Consider the following 25,153-nt stretch of genomic DNA (forward strand, 5'->3'; position numbering starts at 1 on the left):
AATATTCAAAATAACATGCGGCCCTAAAAAACTGGCCTAAGATCAACATAGAAAATACCAATTTTGTCAATCTTACTTCTTAGAGAGGTCTATAAAGTTGGTCTTGAGATCAACAAGTAAGATCAACTTTAGGATACCACCCCAGGACTTTGTCAGGTTTATTTACAATATGAACACAGGTTTGACAAATCTCAACAGATAAATGACTTTTTTTCATAGTACTTCAGACTGTACATTAAAACTCTCTATTTAAATACAGAATGTAAAGATTTTTAAATTACTATTTTTAGTATAGTATTTAACGTATGTATTTATAAGTCATATCTCATGTAATAATGTGTTGGTATCTGCAACCAGTGTCATTGATCCAGTGAGTCAGAATATGATATGGGAGCTGAGAAGGGAAGGGTTAGGCACTTACCCTCTGAAATGTAAAATAAATGGGGAATACAATTACTTCACTTGATCTTTCCATGCAGTCTTTTTTTAACACCACCAATATTATTTGAAAATGTATCAATTTATTAGCCTACCCAACTTCCAAATACCTTTCTTTCATAAGAGCTATTTTTAATTGAGAGAACAAATATCCACAGGGGCTATTTTAGGGCTGACAGGGGCTTTTTTGTCTTGTATTTATTTGTTCTCATTTTAGTTTTATATTTATATTTCTCAAACAGATTGTAAGACATGATTAAAAACATCCTGTCCTATACTGAAGACAAACATTATCCGTCAAATTAAAAGAGCATTATGTATGCATTGGTCTAACTAATAAATGTGATAAACACAGCAAAGGCAATTTTATAACAATTTTATTTTTTGTTCACCCCTGTGTATTTTTTTCCTTAAGCCTTACACATCTCAAAAACCCATTGACAGATTGCCATCAAACTTTGTACACATACATGCAGGCGCGGATCCAGGATTTCTTAGGGGAGGGGGCCAACTTTTTTTTTTTTTGCTCCCGAAAATTCGAAAATCGCGCCGGCCGAAAAGTCGCTCAGTGGGGGGGGGGGGGGGGTTCAGAGCACAATTTTTTTTTTTTTTTTTTTTTTTTTTTTTTTTTTTTGCTCCCGAAAATTTGAAAAACGCGCCGGCCAAAAATTCGCTCAGTGGGGGGGGGGGGGGGGGGGGGGGGGGGGGGGGGGGGGGGGGGGGGGGGGGGGGGGGGGGGTAGTGAGCACATTTTTTTTTTTTGATCCTCAAAAAAATTTCAATTTGCACCCCCCCCCTTGAGCGCCAGGGGGGGGGGCCCAACCCCCAAAATCGTAAAAATCACGTGATTTTACATGATTTTTTTCTCAAGGGGGGGGGGCCCGGGCCCCCCGGGCCCCCCCCCCTGGATCCGCCACTGCATACATGTATGTATCTTGATGAGCCAATGAACTGGTTGGATTTTTGGGCCATGAGGTCAAAGATCAAAGGGTCATTCATACATGTATATGAAAAATAGCTTGTAATCACGATATTCTGAGAACCTGTTAATGGATTACAATCAAACTTAAATTTTAAAAATTGTATCTGTTTTGGTTTGTAAAATCACCCTATGGCGGAGGCATCATTTCCGACTGCGTGCAGTTGAAGTTCCATCTAGTTTTTTTCGTACCACGGCGAGGCCAGATTCCTATTATTTCATGAATATTCATTACGCAGGGTCGGGAAAAGTCTAAATTCTCTTGAATATTCATGTCTGATCGAAGCGGGAACAGCTCCTACGTACGTAGCATGCACATCATCGAATATCGTGTGTAACACGTTAGATTAATGGTATAAATTGAGATAGAAAAGCAATATGCCATGGTCATTTAGATAATACAGTCGTAAATGCCTCGTAAACAGCCAGCAGCACATTACATTACATTGAAATGAATTGATGGATTTCATACAATGTGGACTAAGATTTAATGAAAGTCAGTGTCACTTTGATGCAGGAGAATTTTTTTTTTTTTAAGGAGAAGACGAAGAAGTAGAAGAAGAGGAAGAACTCTGAAATATTGGTTAATCGATTTATGCAGTTGTAATCGATCAATGTCGTTGTTGATGAAATTTGTTAAAATTATAGACTGTCTATTTACCAGTATAGTTTTAAGATAGAGAAACTAAAAAAAAAAACTAAAAAATCACAATCTCAAATTAATAGATGAATTTTATCATTATATTGGTACATCGTTATGAAATGAACAATTACTTTGGCTATGCTTATATGTAAAGTATAACCGCATTAAATATTGTTTTATTATATATTAGTATTTGAAGAAACAGCGTTACGTTACTCTGGTTTTTCTGCAATACGCATAAATCTTTCGCCTTTTACTAAAGATTTCCGTGCAGAGGAACACATTGATGAGTCTATAAAGATTTTTCTTCGGCTTGCCTACACGGCAAGCCTTGCAACTAAAATGAAAAGTAAGAATAACATACACATCCTACGATAAAGTCAAGACCCCATGACCACGCACTCGGGTACCGAGCTCCAGGCTGCTCATATTTGTTTACACAACTGACTTTAGCCAGTTCAGTGAAATATATTGTGCGAATGACTGGAGACAGAGTCTAACATTACCATTTGGATTGCTGGAGCTGTAGGCATACATACCCGCGCGTGTAGTCTTTCGTTTTGTATTTCTTTCATTTTTCCTAAACTGTCCTCTTCTCTTTCGTCATGAGTTTCTGTGTTTCTCTTTCAATCGATTTTCTCTTTCGTCATTAAAACCTATCCTGTTCTTTTTCGTCATAGATTTCCTCGTTTTTCATATTTCAATCTGTCCTCTTCTCTTTCGTTATGTATTTCGGTCTTTGTTTCTCCCCTTACTAAAATGTAACATGGTAACCATGGTACTTTTGTCCAAATTACCATCCACCATGGTACCAAAACAATGAAATACATTGGGTCTAAATTTATTTCATTGTTTTGGTACCATGATAACCATGGTTACCATGGTGGATGGTAATTTGGACAAAATTTAATGTACCATGGATCCTTTAATCTATCCCTTTTTCTTTCGTCATGTATTTCTTTGTTTCTCCTACAATCTATCCTCTTCTCTTTCGCCATGTATTTTTTGCTTCTCCTCAATCTATCCTGTTCTTTTTCGTCATACATTTCCTTGTTTTTCATATTCAATCTATCCTCTTCTCTCTCGTTATATATTTCTTTGTTTTTCCTTCAATCTATATCCTCTTCTCTTCGTCATGTATGTATAATTTGTTTCATCTTCAATATTCTAATTTGTTTTCTCCTTCAATCTATATCCTTTTCTCTAACTTTCGTGTATGTATACTTTGTTTTTCCTTTAAACTATCCAGCTCTTTCATTATCATCATTCTGTACGTACTAATGCATATGCATGAGTATATTACCATAATAGCGCACCGTATACGTCATGCATTCTGAGCGACTCGCTGTGCATCGCTGTGCCGCACGCATAGTGCGTAACGGTCGCGCGTTCGACCATGCGCTTGTATGTATTCAAAAGCATACGCTGTAGGCAAGATTTGTGGGTGAAAATAAATCAATAACGATAATTTGGACATGTATTTGATTAAAACTTAAATGTTTGGTGTCAAGTATATTCATTATTAAGATTTGGGGGGATAATTAGGATTACATGATGAAACAGTTCCAATGATAAAACAACATATCATCAAAGCGGCTTATTTTAAAGACTAATTTCCGTACGTGCTCCAGCATATAAAACGTGTTTGTAAACTGTTCCTAGACGGTCCTGTCTTTGACAATTATCAAGACACTTTTCTAAATAACAAAATAATGCATGATTTATCTAATCTTAACTGTTTCTTAAAAGATTCTTTCTAAAATTTACTTTCAGATAGGCCTTGACCATTTCCCGGTATTTTTCTTCGTTTTTACGCCACGTGGACGCAAGTGGTGAGCATTTCGGTTCTTTCCATTCTTCTCCAACTGGTACTAAAAAGATACACTTTTTTAAAGGGTTTGCCGCTAAATCTAGTTGTCGTTATCGCTTCTCGGCCTTTTGGCTAAGATCATGTGAAGATCATGTGTAGTATCTGTTCTTCAATACTCACTGATCTTATGACCAGGGGATCGGTTTCGGTCAGTTAGCTACATTCTTTTATGTATCCAATCTAAATGGAGCTCCAGCGACTTCGGAGTATCCATGTGGTTTTGATGTCGGAGGAGAGCGAGGTGTTTGACGTCCTGAAGGAGGCTGGTGTTGCGCCCGGGGATCATCTAGCTGAGGTGCAGAGGATGCCAGGGAGGAGGGTAGATGTGACGTTTACTACAGAGATGGCGAGGAAGCAGTTTCTACCGGTGCTTCAGGCAGACCAGCGAGTGGTTGTGACTTCATACTCTAGTCCTGCCAAGGTTGTCACCGTGCTACATGTGCCCCACGAGGTAGATGACAACAAGGTGCGGTTCGTCTTGAATCGTTACGGCAAGGTGTTGGCAGGCAGGCGGCTGGAGTACAGAGAGTACCCCGGAGTGTTAAATGGAGTGCGCCAGTATAGAGTGGAGCTGGAGAAGGAAGTCCCATCTTCTCTGAGCTTCGGCGGCCGAGACTGTTGGGTGCGCTACGACGGGCAGCCTCGTACATGCTTGAAGTGTGGTCTCGGCGGTCATTTGGCGAAGGAGTGCAAGGTTGTCCGGTGCTTTAAGTGCCAGAAGGAAGGGCATATGGCAGCAGGATGTAAGGAGCAGCCCACGTGTACGATCTGCGGAGAGTCTGGCACGCCTTTAGAGTGTGTCCAATTTCTTTTGCTCAGAAATTGCGAAGTTCCAGCGGGTGGGTGAGCGGAGGAGGTATTGCGACGCCGCCTGGGCTGGAGGTGCCACGTGAAGTGCCACGTGATGTGCCTGCTGATAGAGCTGCGCCGCTGGAGCCGGAGCGGAGCTGGGGCCGGCTGAGGTGCCTGCTGAGAGGGCTGAGGTGCCTGCTGAGAGGGCTGAGGTGCCTGCTGAGAGGGCTGTGCCGCCGGAGCCGGAGCCGGAGCTGGTTGATGTGCCTGCTAAGCGGGCTGTATCGCGGGATGGGCATGTGCCGGAAGAACCGGGCATAGTAGAACTGGCTGAGGAGACGCCCGGCGGCGGAGATGATGAAGGGGCTGAGCTAGAGACGCCCGGTTTGTTTGATGAGAGTCCGGATTTTGTCATGGATACCCAGGAGACGCAAGTGTCAGACTGGGCACTTTCTATGCCAGCGGAGGAGGTGCGGCGTGGTATGAAAAGGAGGTCGTCAAGGTCGCCAAAAAGATCTCGTGCTGGCGGCATTCTGGGGGACAAGGTAGTGAAGGCCAGGGGAATAGCTGCGAAGACCGCGATCTTGAAGGAGACGAAGAGGTGGTACGCGTGTCCGGAGGGATGTGGGAGAATCTTCATTAAATTCAGTGAGTTCCGGGCCCACGCGGGCAAAGCACACCCGAAGAAGAAGGAGCAGCGGTATACATGTCCTCTCAAGACATGCGAGGCAAGTTGTAACAATCCCGCCGAATGGCTCGCCCATTTGGCCTCTCGTCATCCGGACTTTGTTTGCGGACATGATATCGATTTTTTCGATAACTATTTTTTATTAGAATAGTCTAGTTCTGGTTTCCCTCTTAATTGTTCCTTCAATATATCATTTTGCACTTTAAACGTTCACGGTTTGAAGGATCATTTGAAGTGCAAGCATGTTTTAACTTGGTTACGAATTTTTGCTTTTGATGTTATTTTGTTACAAGAAACATATTTATGTCCATCTGATTTCCAAATGTTCAAATCTCTTTGGAATGGACCTGTGTTCTTTTCTTCAGCTTCTTCGAACCATTCGTGCGGAGTTGCAATCGCTTTTTCTCCTAAGTTACATGTTCATTTCTCAGGTGAGGTCCGATTCTGAAGGACGCTCAATCTCAGTTTTATGTTCATTTCCAGAATTTTCTGTGCGTATATGTAATATTTATGCACCGTGTAATCCGAGAAATCGTATTTTGTTCTTTAATAATTTAGTATCAGTGACGAGGGGAAATACACCGGTAATTTTAGGAGGAGATTTTAATTGTGTGTTATTTGAGACAGATCGGTCCAGTGATTCACAGAATACAACCTGTTTTGCTGGACGTAGGGAGTTGTGTGCTGTTATACATTCCCTTTCGTTGGTGGATTCTTGGTTAAATGTAACTCGATAGATAATAATGGCCACACATGGTTTCATTCAGGGAAGGGTCAGAGTTCGAGACTTGATAGGATTTATGTACACGAAGGTTTCAGAATAATTAAATCGTCCAAAATTGCATTTCCTTTGTCAGATCATGATGCTGTTCATACTGTTATTACGGTGCCTCATGAACGATTTGTTTTTAATTCATATTGGAAATTCAATGTTTCGTTTTGTAAAGATGAGGCGTTTTTCATGATCTCGCTTTTCAATATTCTCGGTGGCAAACGTTAAAACCGGGGTTTGAGTCGATCGGGGATTGGTGGGAGAATGTAAAGGAGCGAATTAAAAAATTGTGTATTATACATGGGGCGAGGCGGTCAAGGGATAGACGCCTCCGTTTGAAGAAGTTGCAGGATTCATGTGTTGTGGCGGACAGGGATACCGTTTGCCAACTTTTGCAGGCGGAGGAGGAAGGGGCTTTTATTCGTTCACGAGAAAAATTTATAGAGGGTGGAGAAAAACCGGGATATTTTCACAATGTGAACGGGATAATGCGAGACAGAAATATATCAAAGAAATTCGAAATAGAAGGAATTTTGGAATCAGGAGAAAATGTAAAGTCGGTTTTTCACCAATTTTTCAGTGAATTATATACATGTGATTCTAATGTTGATTTGTCAATTCAGGATGTTTTCTTAAATTCATTTGAGTCTCGTGTTGGTTTAGAAGACTCGGAGTTGTTAGATAGGCCTATTCAGTTGGATGAAATTAGGAAGTTTTGACATGTATGTCGAGAAACAAGTCACCAGGTATTGATGGTTTGCCAGTTGAGTTTTATCACACCAGTTTTTTGATATTGTTGGAAAAGACTTGTTATTGATATATAATGAAATTTTTGAGAAAGAGATTCTTACAAAATCTCAACGAACTGCAGTGATAACTTTGCTTCCAAAGAAGGGGGATTGTTTGGACCCAGGCAATAAAAGACCTATTAGTTTGTTAACTTGTGATTATAAAATAATATCGAAGGTAATACAAATGCGCCTTTCGACTGTTTTGCCGGACATTGTGGTGTTCACCAGGCATGTTCGGTGCCGGGCAGAAATATCCATTCGAATTTATGTTTTTGAGGGATATTGTAGAGTACACGAAATTGAGGGGATATGCTTGTTCCCTCATTTCTATAGATCAGCATAAAGCGTTTGATAAAGTTAATTGGGATTTTTTGTGGAGAGTATTGCATAAATTGAATTTTGGTACAAATTTTATTAAATGGATAAAGATTTTTGTATAATGATATTTCTAGTATTATTTTGGTAAATGGTCAGTTGAGTGAGGAGGTTGTGATTGGAAGGGGGTACGACAGGGCTGTCCGTTATCACCGGCTTTATATGTATTATTTGTGGAGCCTCTGGCGAATTATATTATGTTACATAAAGGAATAAAGGGGTTCAGGATTCCAGGTGGTAGAGGTGGGAAGGCTGTTAAGTTCCTACAATATGCAGACGATGCAACATGTGTTGCGTCGTCGCAGAACGATGTGATTAATTTCTTTAAGGCATTTGCTCTTTTCGAAAGAGCTACAGGTGCGTCGTTGAATTTAAACAAGACACAAGGGTTGAAATTAGGTGATTTTGTTGGTCGAAAATTAAGAGCTGATATTAAGTGGCGGAAGACAAAATTGTAGTTAATGGTATTTGGTTTGGAACTGATTATTGTATATATTCTTTTTGGAAGTTATTAAGTTGTAATGTTAGGAAGAAATTAAAATTATGGGAAAATCGAAATCTTACTTTGTTTGGAAGGATAGATATTGTTAATACATGTATTTTTTTCGATGTTATACTATGCAGCAAAGGTTTTTTGCCAAAGATTGAGGTTTTTGCTGATGTCCTGAAGTCAATTTTCAAGTTTATTTGGCAGGGAAAAACAGAATTAGTTTCGCGAGACACAATAACTTTAAGTGTTGAAAAGGGAGGTTTGGGTCTGGATAGTTTAGAATTGAAAATGAAAGCATTATTTATTCGTGGTATGTTTCCACAGCTAAGGGGTGATGATACTAGTTCTTGCAATTTTCTGTTTATCCGATATTTTATGGCTAGTAAATTGCGGAAAATATTTCCATTTTTGTGGTCAAACTCGGTACCTCATTGTGATGTAATGTCGCCCTCTTACGAGCAAGCATGGGCAATTATGGCAAGTTGTATGCAAAGAATTCTAATTTCGTCAATGAATGTAAATGTGTTAAGGATGTAATATCTTTACTCAGGTTAAAACATGTACCACGAGTGGTTTTACTTTATCCTGAGCGGGATTGGGTACCCTGTTGGAAGCTAGTGAATCATTCAATTTTATGTAACACGTTAAAATCGTTTAGTTGGAAAATTGCCCATGGAGCTTTATATACACGGGAAAAGTTTGTCTCGATGGGGAGTAAGTGATGGCAATGTCCATTTTGTTCAAAGTTTGAAACTTTGGTTCATGTGTTTTGGGAGTGCCCATCAATTTACAAAGTTATTTGCTGGGTATCGGAGGTCGCAAGGAAAGTGCTGGGTGGGCATGTTGTATTTAATAAGGATTGTTTTTTTGTATGGTTCTTCGGCTAATATTAATGCATGTTTTATGGGCACGTGTTTGGTATTTATTTGTTGTTACACGCAAAGTAGTGTGGAATCGACGTTGTTCATACATTTTTGAGAAAGTTTTTGTTTTCTGAGGATATTTTGTTTTTAAGAATTAGGGATGAAGTTCGTTTACGTTTGGCTGTGGATCTGAAAAGATGGTCAAGACATAAGTTTGAGAAAGTTTGGACAAAGGGGAAAAGTTTTATTTCAGTTTGTTGGGAAGACATCCAGCTTAACTTAACGGGTTTGAAAAGTTAACATGCTAAGTTTATTTAGTTTGGCTGTAAATATTTCAGTTTTTACAGATATAGTACATATCTTTTCATATGAGTGACTTTGTCAACAGTTTTGTACATGATGTTCTTTTATTCATATAATGTCATTGTAGATATTGTATATTGAGATTTTTTGTGAAATGCATGATATGAATAACCTTAAAGAAAAGTATCTGTTCTTTTCAGCTTAATATCTGAAACCGCGACTCACCGAGTCGCTTGTATATTACCTGATTTTTGAATCTAGACCATGGAATAGGGGCTTGCTCCATCCTGGTCACGGGTTGGCCCGCACAGTACATGCGAATACATGTACATTTCGTATGGGAAGTAGCGAGAAATCACAAGTCCACGCGCATGCGCACATGGGATTTTTGCTCTCTCGAGTACGGAAAAAAAATTCGCGGCCCGGTATTGCAGTACCTCCGGGATCGGCCCACCCCTCAGGGGGTAATAATAAACCAAGAAAGGATTCCTCTCCTACACCTTTTTTGCATCTTTACCTTCGGCCTCCTCTTCCAAACTTTTCCACCCCAAGTTCTCTCCTCCTCACCCAATTATAATTTTTTTCTTCCTCTTCTCTCATTTTTCCTACATCATGCCACCTCTCTCTTAAAGGCCATTATTGTTTTCTTTATATTGATAATATGATTTTCTCACACCAGCATCCAAGTTATATTAATATAATATGTTTTTGTGTGGATGCACTAATACAGAGTAATTATTTTCTCAGTTAAATCATGAAAAAATGTGAATTTTGATATACTATTTATATTTTAAAAATCAATAATTATTATGAATAAAAAAAATTCAGAAAGTAGTATCAAATCTTCAAAGTTTATACCAGATTTTATCAAAGTTCATGCACGCATTATATATCTGGGCAAAGGCATAGGAAAAATCAAGTTGTTGGATATAAAAAGGGAAATTAATGGGGGGGGAATATATAAGGCAATTGATAAATAGTGAAGCAATAACTGGCGAAATTGGCAATTTGTGTAGTGATTTTCTAAGTTCCATAGTTTGTCATAATCATTAAAACATCATTAGGCCTATTCCTCATTAGTTTATTCGATTTTTACTCAATTTTTTTTTGCTCACCTGTTTCTCTTGTTTTTCTGCATCTATTTTAAAAAATTTTTGTTAAGGAGATGACTTAGCCTTTAAGTATGACATAACATAGAGAACACTATTTTTTCCGATCCAGCCTGCATTGGCATTGTAAAATGCATTCAAAATTCTGGGGGAAATGTAGGGGCATAATAATACTGTTGATTTTTGAACAGTATAGGTCCATAAGGCTGTTGTTTGACGATGTTTAGTTTGTCTTCATGATGCACAAAGCATCGAAATATATATATTTTGTGAAAAAGCTAATGAATGTACAATCATGAGAATGGTGGGAAAATAATTAACATCACACCAGTCCTAGTATATCGGAGTTGTCGTCTGAAAAGGAAATTAATTGATCTTGCTTATCATAATTAATATGGCGGCTTTTTTTCGTTTTGTATATTGTTTTTCAATGATATGCGATAAACTCATCAAAGTGAGACGACATCAATGAATATAACTGTATTTTCAAAGCATATACACACTCGGATAAATTTTGTGATAACAACATTTAAGAGGGTACGTGTTATAGTCATTTGTTTAATAAAATAGGTGTACCTGCCCTGGGTAATTGCTCGCTCCGACGTTCCCGTAAATGTTTTGCTTCCCCAGCGGTGCACTTCCTCGCTTGGTTTTGAATGGTTATTCAGTAATGAGCCTCTGTGTTAACATGAAGCTAAACATTGTTCAATGGTTATAGCTCCATGGTACTTTAATGTATAATCAGCATCCTCTTCTTTCCCTGCTCATCTCCCACAACTTTCTCTTTCTTTCTCCTTTTCTCCCTCTCTTCCTAATTCCCTACCGTCCCCCTCTTTCTCTCTCCTTTCTCATTTTCTTTTTCCCCTTTCCCCTACCTACTAATCGATCTTTCGATTAAAAAAAAAAAAAATCAGTTATAGGGCCTTATCAGGGGCGGATCTTGGGGGGGGGGTGGTTTGTTTCGACAATTTAACCCCCACCCCCCTCCTTGGGGGCGCCAAGTGAAGAAAAAAAAAGAAAACAGTAAAACGGCGCGATTTTAGGAGAGAAACCCCCCCAAATTGGTCCCCCCCCCCCCCCCCCCCCCCCCCCCCCCCCCCCCCCCCCCCCCCCCCTTAGCAAAAAGCTAGATCCGCCCCTGACTAATCCATTAGAAAGCGCATCTTCCTGGATAAACACAATTAAGAAGTAAAGTATACGTTTCGTACACATGGGTGTGTTACCTTCAATCGCGATGTCTGCGCTGTAGATTGTCAATGCATACACAACGATTCACATACAAAATGTATAGACCTACACCATGTTTTACTTATGAATATTCACATCGTCTAATTTCTCGGACTATAGATGGCGCTATACCTGTTTCTCATGGAGATCTCTCTGTTAGCTGTTTGGTCATTATCAAAGGTGAAAATGGGGCACCCACCAGGGATAAAAAAAAAAAGGCACTTATTTGAATGGAAAATGGGCATTTGTCGATGGAAGGGAGGCAACCATCATATTTCGATAGGGGCATATATGAAAAATGGCACTTATGAGAATGAAAAATGGGCACTAAAAATAAAGGGAAATGTGCGTTTGTTGAAAGAAAAGGGGCACCGATCAGATTTCAATAGGAGCATTTATTGGAGGTGAAAGGCGGCTTTTATGAAAAAGGGAAGAGGCACTTATATGAAGGAAAAAGAGCATTTATTAGGAAGGAAAAGGGGCACGTGTCAAAATAAAAGGGGCTGTTATTAGAGATGAAACGAGCACTTATCAGGAGGAAAAGGGGCACTATTCAAATCAAAACGAGTAACTATATTTAATAGGGTCATTTACCAGTATGAGAATGAAAAGGGACTATTTTCAGAGGTGAAAAGGGGCATTTATGAGAAAGGGAAGGGCTCTTTCTTAAATGGGGCACTTATCATAAGGAAAAGGGCACTTATTAGAAAGGAATGGGACACATGTGAACATATAAGGTGCGCTTATCCTAGTTGAAAAGGGGTAGTTATTAAAAGGGGAAGGGGCACGTCTAAGATTTGAATAGGGCAATTACCAAAAAAAAAAAAATACAACTCATAAGGGGGGTTCTAAAAAAACATGCACATAAAAAAAACTGAAGGGGGGTTAACGCCAACAACCCCCCCCCCCCCCCCCCCCCCCCCCCCCTCCCTCCCCCTCTGTGTACGCGCCTGGTTGTATGCAATGTACCTTCAATTATTTGTGTTGAATACTTATTTTGGTAACACCTGTGAATGATGGAGAAAATAACACAAAACCCTAACCCTAGCCAACAGCGCTTTAGCAATGCCATCATTATGATAGTATCGATAGCTAACCCTAACTGTATACCAAGTTTATTAAAAGTGAAAGCTCCACAATTTTATATGGATTTATTAGAAGATTGGGTGAATACGAGACATAATATAAGGAGTATAGACATTGGTGATGTGGTAATTTTTAATAATAAACTTATTGGATATAAAGGAAGTTGTAGTATACGATAAGAGGTTGTATGACAAAGGAATTTACAAATTAAAACATATTCTGGAAAACGATGGTAAACTCAAATGTGACAGGCATTTTATCGATTTAGGTGTTGAAGTAAATGAAATTGAAAAGATCAAGCACTTTTATGCCTGTTTACCAGTTTGTTGAAAAAATAATTTTAGAAAGGGAGAAGAAAAAAATAATTCTGGAACTGATTTCACTTTGGGGAAGAAAACAACTAATATAGCTGATCTAAAATCAAAACAAATTCATGTACAATTAATAAAGAAAGATGATTTTAAACCTTGGTTTTTGAGAGAATTGGAAAGAACTATGGTTTTTCCTGTAAGGAAATAGAAAACATATTTTTAAGACTAAGACAGTGTACACTTAACAGTCGATAGAGAGTTTCAGTTCAAACTTATACTATACAAACCATCACCTCTTCCGTTTTGGTCTTGTCTCGACTAACTTATGCTCATTTTGCGAAAAAGATGAAGAAACATATAAACATTTATTCTATACTTGTGAATTTGCACAATCAGTGTGGGGAATGTGCACGAGATTTTTAGACTTTGAAATAAGTAGTTTGGAGGAAATTCTGTATATGGGAAAAAGGAGAGAAATAAAGGAAAATATCAATTAATGAATCATGTTTTAATTCTTGTTAAATATCTGATTTATAGAAATAGAGAACTTAAAAAACCACCCTCTTTTAATGAAATAAAGAGTAGTATAATAGGGAATAAAGTAGAAGAAAGGAAATTGGCAGCAATGAGGGGAACTCTCACTAATCATTTTTCTAAATGGCAAAACCTGAGTATTAGACAAACAATTGGAACCCAGAGCCATGCAGTCGTCCACGAGGGGGGGGGGGGGGGGGGGGATAAGGGAGAGGTCGGGTAGGGTAGGGTAGGGTTAACAAAAAGAGAAAACTTTTCTCTCAGGACAACAGTATAAAAGAAGTATAAGTTGCTACATTGTTAAAACAAAATTTTTGGATTATACAACTGCATATGTTTTCTTTGAAAATATGAATTTTTGTTTCAAATATGATGTATAGGAACTAATTATGTAAGTTTCTTTTGAAGCCGTTTGTAAGACAAAAATTTATACTGATTTATGATGTCATCACATTTGCAGTGAGCGTTACATTATGATGAATGTAATTTGTACTATGATTATAATTTGTTTCAAGAGAGAAAAGAATAAAAACTGACCATAAAAAAAAAAAAAAAATGGAGCCCGGCCGTAACCCTATAGCCCGTAACCCAAACCCTAATTGTACCCCTAACCCTTGCTACAGTACGTAGGTGTAGATGCATTGCTCGTACGAAGTGCTATGAGTAGAGATATGTGCGTTGGCTGAATGGTATCGATAGCTAACCCTAACTGTAGCCGGCCGGCCGGCCGTAACACTATAGCCCGTAACCCTAACCCTAATTGTAACCCAAACCCAAGCTATACGTTGTAGATGCATTGCTCGTATGTAGTGCTATTAGCAGAGATCGCTGCGTTGGCTGAACAACGATGTGATGTTATCGATAGCTAACCCTAACTGTAGCCAGGCCGTAACCCTAGCCCGTAACCCTAACCACAATTGTAACCCAAACCCAAGCTATACGTTTTAGATGCATTGCTCGTATGTAGTGCTATTAGCAGAGATCGCTGCGTTGGCTGAACAACGATGTGATGTTATCGATAGCTAACCCTAACTGTAGCCAGGCCGTAACCCTAGCCCGTAACCCTAACCACAATTGTAACCCAAACCCAAGCTATACGTTGTAGATGCATTACTTGTACGTAGTGCTACAGTAGATATCTTTGAGCTGGCTGAACAACGGTGATGGTATCGATAGCTAACCCTAGCCCTAATTACCCCTAACCCTAGCTATACGTATATGTAGATGCATTGTTCGTATTGGTATAGATCTTTGCATTGGCCTTGGCTGAACAACGATGTTATGGTATCGATAGCTAACCCTAGCCCGTAACCCTAACCCTAATTGTAACCCTAGCCCTAACCGTAACCCTAGCTATACGTATGTGTAGATGCATTGCGCGTAGTGCTATGAGAGATATTTGCGTTGGCTGAACAACGATGTGATGGTATCGATAGCTAACCCTAACCGGTAACCCTAACCCTAATTGTAACCCTAGGCCTAACCCTAGCTATACATGTATGTACATGCATTGCTCGTACGTAGTATAGTGTGCTAGAGATGGAGCGTTGCGTTGGCTGCGCTGACCAACTAGTCTGCAGGCACAGACCCTAATTTGACACTTAATCAAAAAATCATTGTGCCTTGACCAACGGTCAGTAGTAATGTGCGGTGTATTCTCCCGGGGTGGCAAAGATAGAGTGAGAGAGAGGGAGAGAGAGATACGCAGTTTTTAAACTGTATTTTGCCCTTTTTATCAACAAACTTTCGAGGGTGATGGCACATGCAACAACGACTGTGACACCCAACACCCCACCACGGTTTTTACTGGATTCTCACGCGTACGCCACTGCATTGGTTCTCCGTGCCATTCTACACCGTACACCGTACAACTGTATGACATGCTACGCACATTTTGGAAAGTAGTTTATCTTTTGATGTGATTATCTTTAGTATACTTCCTTATCAACGTTTGTAAACATTCACGCCGCTGCAATGGGAACCGCAATAATGGACGAATCAATCAAGACACAAAAGGTAGTGTTTCTTCTTGACTTCTTGCATTAATAATCATTTAAACGACATGTAGTTTGTATCTGTGTTATTCTACTTCGTACTTGTATGTTTATTCACAATTAAAGTGATAGATCATTCATTTAAATTGGCCGAGACAAGCTGAGGTTTGATGGCTTGCGCTTGTGCCGTTGCCTAGGCCTAGCCGTGTAGGCCTAGCCTACGTACGTGTAACCCCCGATCGCGTCGGGGCCGGGCCGGGCTATGGCTATGCAGACGTTCGCGTTCGAGGCCGAGTCCGTAAGGCTTGCTTGATTAGATAGAATAACCGTCTAGTAGTAGTAGTAGAATGGTTTTTTATTAGACAACTTCAAAATGGTAGCTCGAAAGCTAAATTACATTGCAAGTTTTACATGTATTAAAAATCATTTCAACAAACTTAGATAATATGGACAAGTACACATAATACACAGTCGGTTAGATCATAACTAATTACATATTCCCTACTTACAAACAAATTGATGAAACAAATAAAATAGATTCGGCGTTACTTTTTTTCTGTAATCATTGTTAAGTGAGGAATATTCATATTTTAAATATAAATTGAGGCTGATTAATGGAGTTATAACAAGTAAGTACTGAAGATTTGTTTAACTTCGAACCGTAATGCACATTGAATGTCTATAAAGCTACACAATATATAAGGATTTATCATAGAAACATGATTAAACAATTACCGAAAGGGAGAGAAAAGGTTAGGGAGAGAACGATGTAGAGAGAGAGAGAGTTAAGTTAGAAAGAAAAATAGGAAGACATGCGGAAGATGGGAGAGGGAGAGGGAGATAGGGAGGGAGTGGAATGAGAAGAATGGAACAGTTGGAACTGTGAAGACATGGAGAAGCGGAATGATGATGAAAGTAAGACGACAAGGAAAAGGCGATTAGAAAGAAATTACAAAGTAAAATACAAAGTTTCCCTTACAGAGAAAAACAGTACAATTTACCAATCATGCATTACTAAGACAATAACATAATATATGCGTAAAAACTTTAAATATGTAAAGACATAGAATGTACATGGGAACGTGCGTAACTATAAAAAAAATATATTCACTAATTAATCAGTTTGACAGTTAAAAACACAAGTGTATCCATTAATTACAATGTGGATTACATGCACTAATCTTTATGAGTTGATGGGTATAAAGTTGAGCAGTATTAAAAGCAACAAAAGGCATACGATTTGAATAAGAGGTGTGGAATCGGGCAGGAATCAGGGGAATTTATGCGTTGTTGAGTAACCTGGTGAGATATGGGACTGGGCTTTTCCTGTAACGTTCTGTTTTGGACTTAGGTTCTATACAGATACGTGATTTCCGTGTGGTTCTGGTGCTGGCGTTCAGTTTAAACCAGTCTGATTGGTCGGATTTCAGTGCTTTCAGGGCAAACTTGAGACATAGCTCTTCTCGGCGAGCATGGAGAGTTTGAAGCTTGGTCATTGATAGGGCATTTGAATAGGATATGTAATATCTACCTAGTATAATTCTTAATGCCCGTTTTTGAACATTTTCGATCTTGTTGGACTGGGCGATAGTCAATGCTCCGTTCCAGGCAGGGCAGGCATATTCGAGGAGTGGTCTTACAAATCCTATGTAAACTGTAACGAGGTCGTTGGTGGGGGGATCGAAGGCTTTCAGGGATCTTAACATGAAAATGCGGCGGTTAGTCTAGATCTAGTATGGGTCATTCTTTAATAAAACTGGCATTTTTCAACATTCCCCATACACAGGTGAGAGCGGTGACATGAATGGCCTTAAAATAAAGTCGATCTTACTAAAGTCTAGACTAGACCCTAGTCTTTTTGAAACACTAAGAGTAAGACGTTACCCTCGATCTGACTTTATTTCTATCTTCATCTATTCTTACCCAAATACCAACACCACCAGCATCATCAATATCATTGTCATCTAATTTGTCAACATCATCTTTATCATCATCATTATTATTATCATCTTCTCTGCCTCTTTCTCTGTAGCTCATTGAAGAGCTGATGACCAAACAGGGCTTCAGAAAAGATATTGATGTAATAATAGAGCTGTATGTTACCAACCAAGGTCTTCAGGGAAAAGATTAATATTTATTTTTCGGGGGCTACTTTTCAAGCTTGCCTGCATGAAATTAACACTCTAAAATTTGTTTTGCAATGAACTCTATGCAAATTTACAGGGGCTCTTTTCTGATTTTCGGGGGCTTTTTTTAGCATTTCGGGGGCTAATTCGCCCAGAGCCCCCGTGTATTTTTTTCACTGAAGGTCTTGCAGATTATTATTATTATTATCATCACTATTATCATTAATTTCTTTGTCTCTCTCTCTCTGTCTGTCTGTCTGTCTCTCTCTCTCTCTCTCTCTCAATCTCTTTCTCTCTCTCTCTCTCAATCTCTCCCTCTCTCTGTCTCTCTAGCTCATTGAAGAGCAGATGACCAAACAGGGCATCCGGAAGGATCTTGATGTAACAGAGCTGTATCTCAGCAACCAAGGTCTTACAGACGTGTGTGACTTTGGACAGTATCGTATGCTAAACAGGATATGGCTAAACGGTAACAAGCTGAGACGGATAAATTGCCTGTCGATAAACTACAGGATATCAGAGTTATATTTACAGGTAACGGTCAAACAATTTGCAGCTGAATATTTGAGTTTTTAAAAAACATTCACATACACGTAAGCTGATATAAAGTGTTAAAACTGTGTTTGAATGTTTTTTTTATTAATAGTGAACATATCAAATGCCTGTTATATACATAAATAAATCTAGGATAACAGAGTTACCGGTATATAATCAGGTAACAATCAGTAATTAGAGGCTGAATATTTGGATATTTTTTAAACATTCACATTTAGAACATGTTATAAACTGATTTAAGTGTTAAAACTGTGTTTAAAGGTAAAGACCAGTATTGGAAACGCCACAATTTCAAAATATGAAATGGAAGCTCTTATTTCCAATCATGTGAATGAATATGTTTTGACTAATACATGATGATAAAAATTTTGCCGGGAAATCGCCTACTAATTGATATATTTGTTAAATTAGTTTATCTATTGGACATGTCGCGCATGTTTTGTAGTCCCATATATATCTTTATTTGTACAGTGCTTGTAACTTTACGAAGACTGGGCCAAATTTCTTATCATTTTGATGATTCCAGAACCTTGCAGTATACACCAATACTTATATGCTAGATGATCAACCTTTTCTGATTGATTCCACAACGTTTCTTTCACAATGCAATCGCATGACCATAACTGGTCTTTATCTTTAAACTTTTATTAGGCCACCTTTTTTTTTTAATTAGGAGCTTCTCTCCTTTTTTTTGCGATTTTATAGAGACGTGAAGATTACTTTCTCTGATTCTAATGATATATATATTTTGAGGACCCTTTGATCTCTTTTCAGAGCTGCGTTTTACTCCATCTAAATTAACAAATGACTCTTTAATTTATCATTTGAATACATATATATTTGTTTTTTTCTCAGGACAATGAATTAGTCAGTGTAGCTGGACTTCTCCAGCCGTTGACCAGTCTTCAAGTGTTAATGTTACATAACAATCAGCTGACTGATCTAGAGGAGACCGTCAATGAAATGAAAGCCATGCAAGCATTGCACACACTCAGTGAGTCTCACATTTCTCATCAAGCTTTTGTTTTATTTCAGAAGATTGCATACCTTTGTCCGTTTTGTCCTTTAATCCAGGAATTGTTCAAAGGTAGAATATTTTCCCTTTGATACCCTATTGCCATTTATTATTGCCACACTTTATTTAAACATTTGAAAAATCACTATTTTTGATTATTTTGCCTTTAAAAAAAAAAAAGTTTCCAGGAGGGTTAATTTTGAACATTTTTATAGTTCATGGAAGGGGTGATCTGGCCATCTCATTTTTTTAAATTTTTTTTTTTTTTTTTGGGGGGGGGGGTGCTTAAGGGCCAGTCGATTTGTGGTCTGAGGGCCGGTTGATATGTGTCTTAGAGGTTGAAGAGGTCGGTCCTATCAACATTTTTCTACTGGATAGACAGATTTGTTCTTACTAGAGTTTTTAATATGTTAAAGAAAAATAACCAACAACCAGTGTAAGCTTTTGTTCAAAATTGAGTTAAATAAAGGAACTAAGGAAGTTACTCTGAGGTCTAAGTTATCTTAGACTTAGTTGGATTTAACTGAATTAGTAGAATACGACCTAGTAATTTAATTTGATTTTAATAGTTCTAATGAATTTACTATACAGGCTGTACATTCGTATAAGAGAATCATTTACTGATACATGCTCTATTCATCAAAAAAAAATTGGATTTACTATCAATTTTCAGACCTATCCCAGAATCCTTTGGCACAGGAAGCAGAGTATCGGCATTACATCATTCACCACGTACCTTCATTAAAACTCCTAGATAGACAAGGTAGGTGATTATTAAAAAAAAATTTATGGTGATGCTTATATTACCTGACTGCCAAGAAAGCAACAAATGCTTGTTAGTAAGCAACCAGAGGACCGACAGCTTTAGGTCCTCTCCGAGAGACCTGGTAATTAAGATTAATGCCTTACCAAAGAGCACTAGCGCATTGCCTTGGTTTTGAACCCAGGTTGCCGGATTACGAGACCACTGCTCTACCAACTGAGCAATCGCGCCTCCTTGAATTGCCCCCACCCCTTCCAAAAAAAAAGCCACCATGAATTCCCTCGAATTGCACCTCTCCTACTAGATTTCCATAGACTTATCTCTTTTGATTGGCTATGTACTACAGAGAGATTAGAGTTAGGATAATAGGAGACCTCTTTTCTTTTGACTTTATTTCACAATCCTGCAATGTTCAATGTGTTCATTTTTTCCCCCAGCAAATAAGGATTATCCATTGTGAATCTGAGAGTCCGCAGTTTCAGGATATGACTCAAACATTCTTTATGACATATTTGAATTCATTCAAGATAGATGAGTAAATTCAATTCAATTCAATTCAGTTAATTTATTTTGCCTCTTTCAATCGTTCATATTTACAATAATGGTATATTTTAACATATTCACATATTTATATACATATAGATCAGACAGAGATCTAAGAAGAAGGAGAAAATACAGAGGAAGAAGATGGAGAAGAAAAAGAAGAAGAAGAAAAAGGAAAAAAAAAGAGAAGAAGCAATGACGTGCAACATCTGCATGAAGTTTACAAGTTTACACCTTCATTTGCCCTGTATTCCTACCATATCATAAATTTCTCTCTTGCATTGATTGTAATGCATTATTATTGATTGACAACTCTATTTCTGCAGTTTACAAAATTCTGAAAACTGTATGTATCTTCCCGTTTTCTCAATGTTAGAAATATTAAAATCAGAGAGAGACGAAGCAGCCAAGATGTATCAGCAAGACCGCCAGTCCCTCTTGGAGACAATCGCGTTTGGACACCGGTGTGAGGGCCCCGCCCAGAGGGCTAAGGACCAGGGCGTGGTCAGCGAGTCTAGACACTCCTTCTCCTCCAGCACCGTGTCCGACGGAGAGGTGGCTAACCATTTCATCAGGTAGATATCAAAGCAGGGTCCAGGGGTGTTTCACAGAGCTTTTTTCAATGACAAATGACAAAAATCAGTGACAAATCTGCTGATAACCAATCAGAAACAAGGATTTCAGTAGCTTATAACAGAGACTGTCATTTGTCACTGATGACAAGTTTTGTGAAACACCCTCCAGTGTCATCAAACTTACTATCAATTACAAGGTAAACTATTACAGTTACTGTTAAAAGCTACTGAAATCATGGCATTTGATTGGCTGAGAGCAAATTGCATAGCAATTTAGTATTGGTCGTTGAAAACAAATTTCATGAAACAGGGCCCAGGGCCCGTATCCAATTCAATACTTAAGTACAAAATTTAAGCTTTTTACTAAGTATTTGGCTTAGATAAAATACTTAGCCAATTCTGGTATTCAATTCAAACTTTTGGCTAAGTTTTTTACCCTGAATTTAAGTCAGCTCCCTACCAGACTTAGGCCAATTATTTGGAGGTGTTGATTGGAAGTCTAAAATGTGATTTGAATACGAGGTAAGTAAATTACTTAACTTAGCCATTTACTTAGTAAATTTCTTACTTATGCTAAGTATTGAACTGAATACCGGTCCAAGTGTCTTCATTCTCCTTCCATTATTCAGGGCTTGACACTAACAGGTGCCCGCCACACATGGGTGCCCAAAATGTAAGCCTGGACCCCCAAATGTAGCGGAGGCAATATTACATATAGGGCTGATACGTACAGACTCTTAGGCCCGAATACACAAAGGAGGTTTGTCAACAAACCAAGGTTTATGTGCGTCATACGACCCGTTTCGACGCGTTTTTACAAACCTTGGTTTGTAAAAAACAAAAGGAGGTTTGTCCTTTGTGAATTCGGGCCTTAAACTTTCAATACAGACCCCCTTCCAAAAAAATTAGTGTGGAGCCATGCTTCGTTATCTCTCTCTTCTATCATCCCCCCCCCCCCCCCACAATCATCCCTATCCTCTCTGTCAGTCGATATGTATATATGTCTTCCTCCCTCTCCTTCTATCTATTTATCTTTCTCTCCATATGTTTGTCTATCATTTTCCCTCTTTCCATCTTTCTCCATCCCCCCTTTTTGCTCTTGTTCTCTCTCTCACTGATACAATCTATCTTTCTCTCTGTATCTATCAGTTTGTCTATCTTTCTCCCTCTCTCTCTATCATTTTCCCTATTTCCATCATTCTCCCCTCCCCCTTTTTGCTCTTGTTCTCTTTATCTCTTTCACTCTCTCTCATGCTCTCGCTGTCTCTCTCTCTCTCTCTCTATATATATATATCTCTCTTTCTCTCAATCTCTCTCAAAAACTCCTTATGATGTCCCAATTGCAAAATTTCTTGCTCCCCCATTCTCATCCTCCCCTCTCTCTCTCTCTCTTTCTCTCTCTCTCTGTGTATCGAAAACTGGTCATTGATCCCAATTGAAAAACATTCATGCTCTCTCATTCTCATCCTCCCCCTCTCTATCTCTCTTTCTCCCTCTCTCTCTATCTTGCTCTTTCTACCTCTCTCTCTCCAAAATTACTTATTGATCTCCAATTGAAAATGTTCTTGCTCTCCTATTCTCATCCTCTCTCTCTCTCTCTCTCTCTGTCTCCTTTCTCCAGCCCTCCCCGGGGGACGCCTGAGGATGCCGTAGCAGAGAGGGCGGTGCAGCGATCCATCATGGAGTATTCACACTTTGACTGGACCAAGAAACCTCGCGCAGAGGAACGAAGAATGAACAAGAACGTAGAGGGTAGCAAGACTGAGATCATTACTGTGAGATTTAGGTAGCGATGGCAGCGGATATGACAATATATGAATAACATCTTGAGCTGTAAATTTTCATTTCCAGTAAAATATTTAAAACAATTTGTTGTGGCTGTCGACAAACATTAAGAATATTTGAATTTCGAAAATGGATCCCTTGATACCCCCAGTTTGTGTGTAAGAAACCTTATTGCCGTAAAGTTTAGATGGTATACTGCAGCAATGGAAAAAGAATTGACCTAGAAAGGTTACTGCTGTTATATCTGTGGTAAAAAGAAGAAATACTGTATTAGCAAAGTTCTCTATCTCCCAATTTATAGCGCACTGCAGTTGCTTTAATATGGTATTGATTTGAGAATGTACAAATATATTTTTTATTTTCTTAGTGACATGTATGCGTATTTAAATACCCTCATGAAAGGATCTTACATTTGTCCAGGGGAGTGTTTCACAAAGACTAAGATCGACTTTAAGTTAATTGTACTTAAATATGACAGGCCATTCGTGTCACTAGTTCCTTTAACCATTCCTGGCATTGGTTTCTCAAGGGACGTATAAATCGTTGTTACAAATCTAAAGGAAAAATATCGTTGTCACAAATCTAAAGGAAAAATATTATCTAAAAATCATTATTGAGAGACCATTAGTGAGAGAAACCAGTTTACATGAACAGCCTGCCATAGTTATGCCCTACTTCAAGTCGATCTTAGTCTTTTTGAAACACTCCCCTATTCTAGTACTCGTTGTAGTTTGCTACATCAAGGAAAAGATATTGTGGTTTAGTTTCACACAATATTGCCATGGCTTAGCTGCATGTTATTTTTGTTAAGTACAAATAAATTTGATTCCATTTGTGAGTCTAGTAACAAATGATATAGAATCCAACAATGAAAAGCGTAGTACGCTTTACATCATTAAAAAAAACACTTGGCAGTTTGAAAGGGCATATGGGATGAAGACTATAATTAATCTTTTATATGTGTGCTATTTTTATCAGTGAAACAAATGTCACTTTAACAATATTAAGAGAGCTTGTGAATATCTTGTTAATGGGATTGAAAATATCTATACTGGTAATAAAGTACATTGTATTCTTGACATTTATGATTTATGTCTTGAAACATAACCCTGGCAATTTGATGGGGCGTAATGGAAGAAGGCTACAATTAAACTTGCATGTATGTGCTATTTTTGTCAGTGAAACAGATGTCACATTATTAAGAGACCTTGTAAATATCTTGTAAATAAGATTGAAAATATGTATGATAAAGTATTCTTGAAAGTGAAGCCATCTTATCAGAGAAATATCTTTTTTTTCATTGTGTCACTATTTTTTTCGTCCTTTCACCACCCCTTCCCAAACAAACATATTTAAATTGAATGTGAATAATTGATATATGGATTGGGAGGGGGGGGGGGGGGGGGGGGGGGGGCTAACCGCTATGCATGCAGTTTCAATACAGATCCCCCTGGACAAAACAAAGCAAATGTGGAGCCCCATCTATCTCCATCTCTCAGTATTAACCAAGCTATATCTCTCTCTATCTCTATGCACCAAGGCTTCCTTTCCCAGATACCACTTTCCCTCCTGTTCTTGGTTATTACTGCACATCTCCTTCTCCGTCTCTTCCTTTTTCTCCCCCCCCCCCCCCCCCCCATTTCTTTCTCACTTCTTCTGTCTCTCCCTTTCTATTTCCCTCTCCTCCACATTTCTGTCTCTTTCTCCCTTCCTCTTTACATTTCTTTCTGTCTCTTCCTTCCTCTTTCCCTCTTCTCTACACTTCTTTCTCTTTTCCTCTCCTCCACATTTCTTTCTCCTTCTCCAAATTTCTTCTCTTCCTCTCCTCTACATTTCTTTCTCTCTCTTCCACATTTCTTTCTTCCTTTCTCTTTGTCTCCTTATGCTACTTTCTATGATCACCCATGAATTGCAAATAAAAGCAATAATTATATTTCCTCTTTTTTTAATATCAAAGCTTGTTTTCTTTACTGTTTTGTTTATAATTACAAAAACACACAATTCAACTCTGATAATTCATTTCAAGGCCTTCTGATACAATACATAAGTACACACATTATACAGTTGTTCAATTTACAATGACAATATACAGAAATAGAGTTAACCAAATCATTATTTGATATGGAAACCATGTACAGGTTCCTAACATTGTATAGAAATGTTCTAAATACAAATAAAATATTTCATATTTGAATTTGAAAACTCCATGCATATCTACAATATTCACTCTAATTTTTCAACAAAATCATACTGTTTAAATAACGTATATCATGTTTTTGTGCAGGGAAAAGGAATGGACTAATTGAGACGTTTCATGACACTGATTCAAGTAGCTAAATTCATTAATGTATACAAATTCACTGAATTATTCAAGTAAGTCGAGCCATAATTTCACTCAAATTCATTATCAACCAAAATAGACAAAGCGTAATTTTTCAAACAAAAAGCCAAGCGAGATATACAGTAACTGTAGAAAAAGAAATGTAAAATGATACCAGTTAAACGTTTGTGTCCGCCGTTTTCACA

The 25,153-nt window shown here is 38.4% G+C and overlaps 1 protein-coding gene, 1 non-coding gene and 1 pseudogene across 2 annotated transcripts; all 3 read left to right on the top strand.

Annotated features, from left to right (window-relative positions):
• The first annotated feature begins 2,272 nt into the window (after positions 1-2,272).
• On the top strand, positions 2,273-2,391 carry LOC115927789. Its single transcript, XR_004065751.1, has one exon. It is a non-coding gene; the product is annotated as a U5 spliceosomal RNA (small nuclear RNA).
• A 6,780-nt stretch (positions 2,392-9,171) lies between these two features.
• LOC115917858 lies at positions 9,172-9,341 on the top strand (annotated as a pseudogene).
• A 5,659-nt stretch (positions 9,342-15,000) lies between these two features.
• LOC584398 (leucine-rich repeat-containing protein 72) lies at positions 15,001-23,895 on the top strand. Its single transcript, XM_011683750.2, has 6 exons — positions 15,001-15,287; positions 17,725-17,925; positions 18,802-18,940; positions 19,635-19,724; positions 20,644-20,842; positions 22,464-23,895. Exons 1-6 carry the CDS (start codon positions 15,246-15,248, stop codon positions 22,630-22,632), a joined length of 840 nt encoding a protein of 279 aa, XP_011682052.2. The 5' UTR covers positions 15,001-15,245; the 3' UTR covers positions 22,633-23,895.
• Positions 23,896-25,153: the final 1,258 nt, after the last annotated feature.

The sequence above is a fragment of the Strongylocentrotus purpuratus genome, unplaced genomic scaffold (genome assembly GCF_000002235.5).
Source record: "Strongylocentrotus purpuratus isolate Spur 01 unplaced genomic scaffold, Spur_5.0 spur5_scaffold_20, whole genome shotgun sequence".
In the NCBI taxonomy this organism is placed as follows: domain Eukaryota; kingdom Metazoa; phylum Echinodermata; class Echinoidea; order Camarodonta; family Strongylocentrotidae; genus Strongylocentrotus; species Strongylocentrotus purpuratus.

Bases quoted from the DNA above. Each gene is read 5' to 3' on its own strand.
- LOC584398 (XM_011683750.2), top strand. From the start codon at position 15,246: ATGGGAACCGCAATAATGGACGAATCAATCAAGACACAAAAG. The intron at 17,926-18,801 runs GTAACGGTCAAA...TTTTTTTCTCAG, and splicing joins TATCAGAGTTATATTTACAG to GACAATGAATTAGTCAGTGT. The intron at 20,843-22,463 runs GTAGATATCAAA...TCCTTTCTCCAG, and splicing joins GTGGCTAACCATTTCATCAG to CCCTCCCCGGGGGACGCCTG.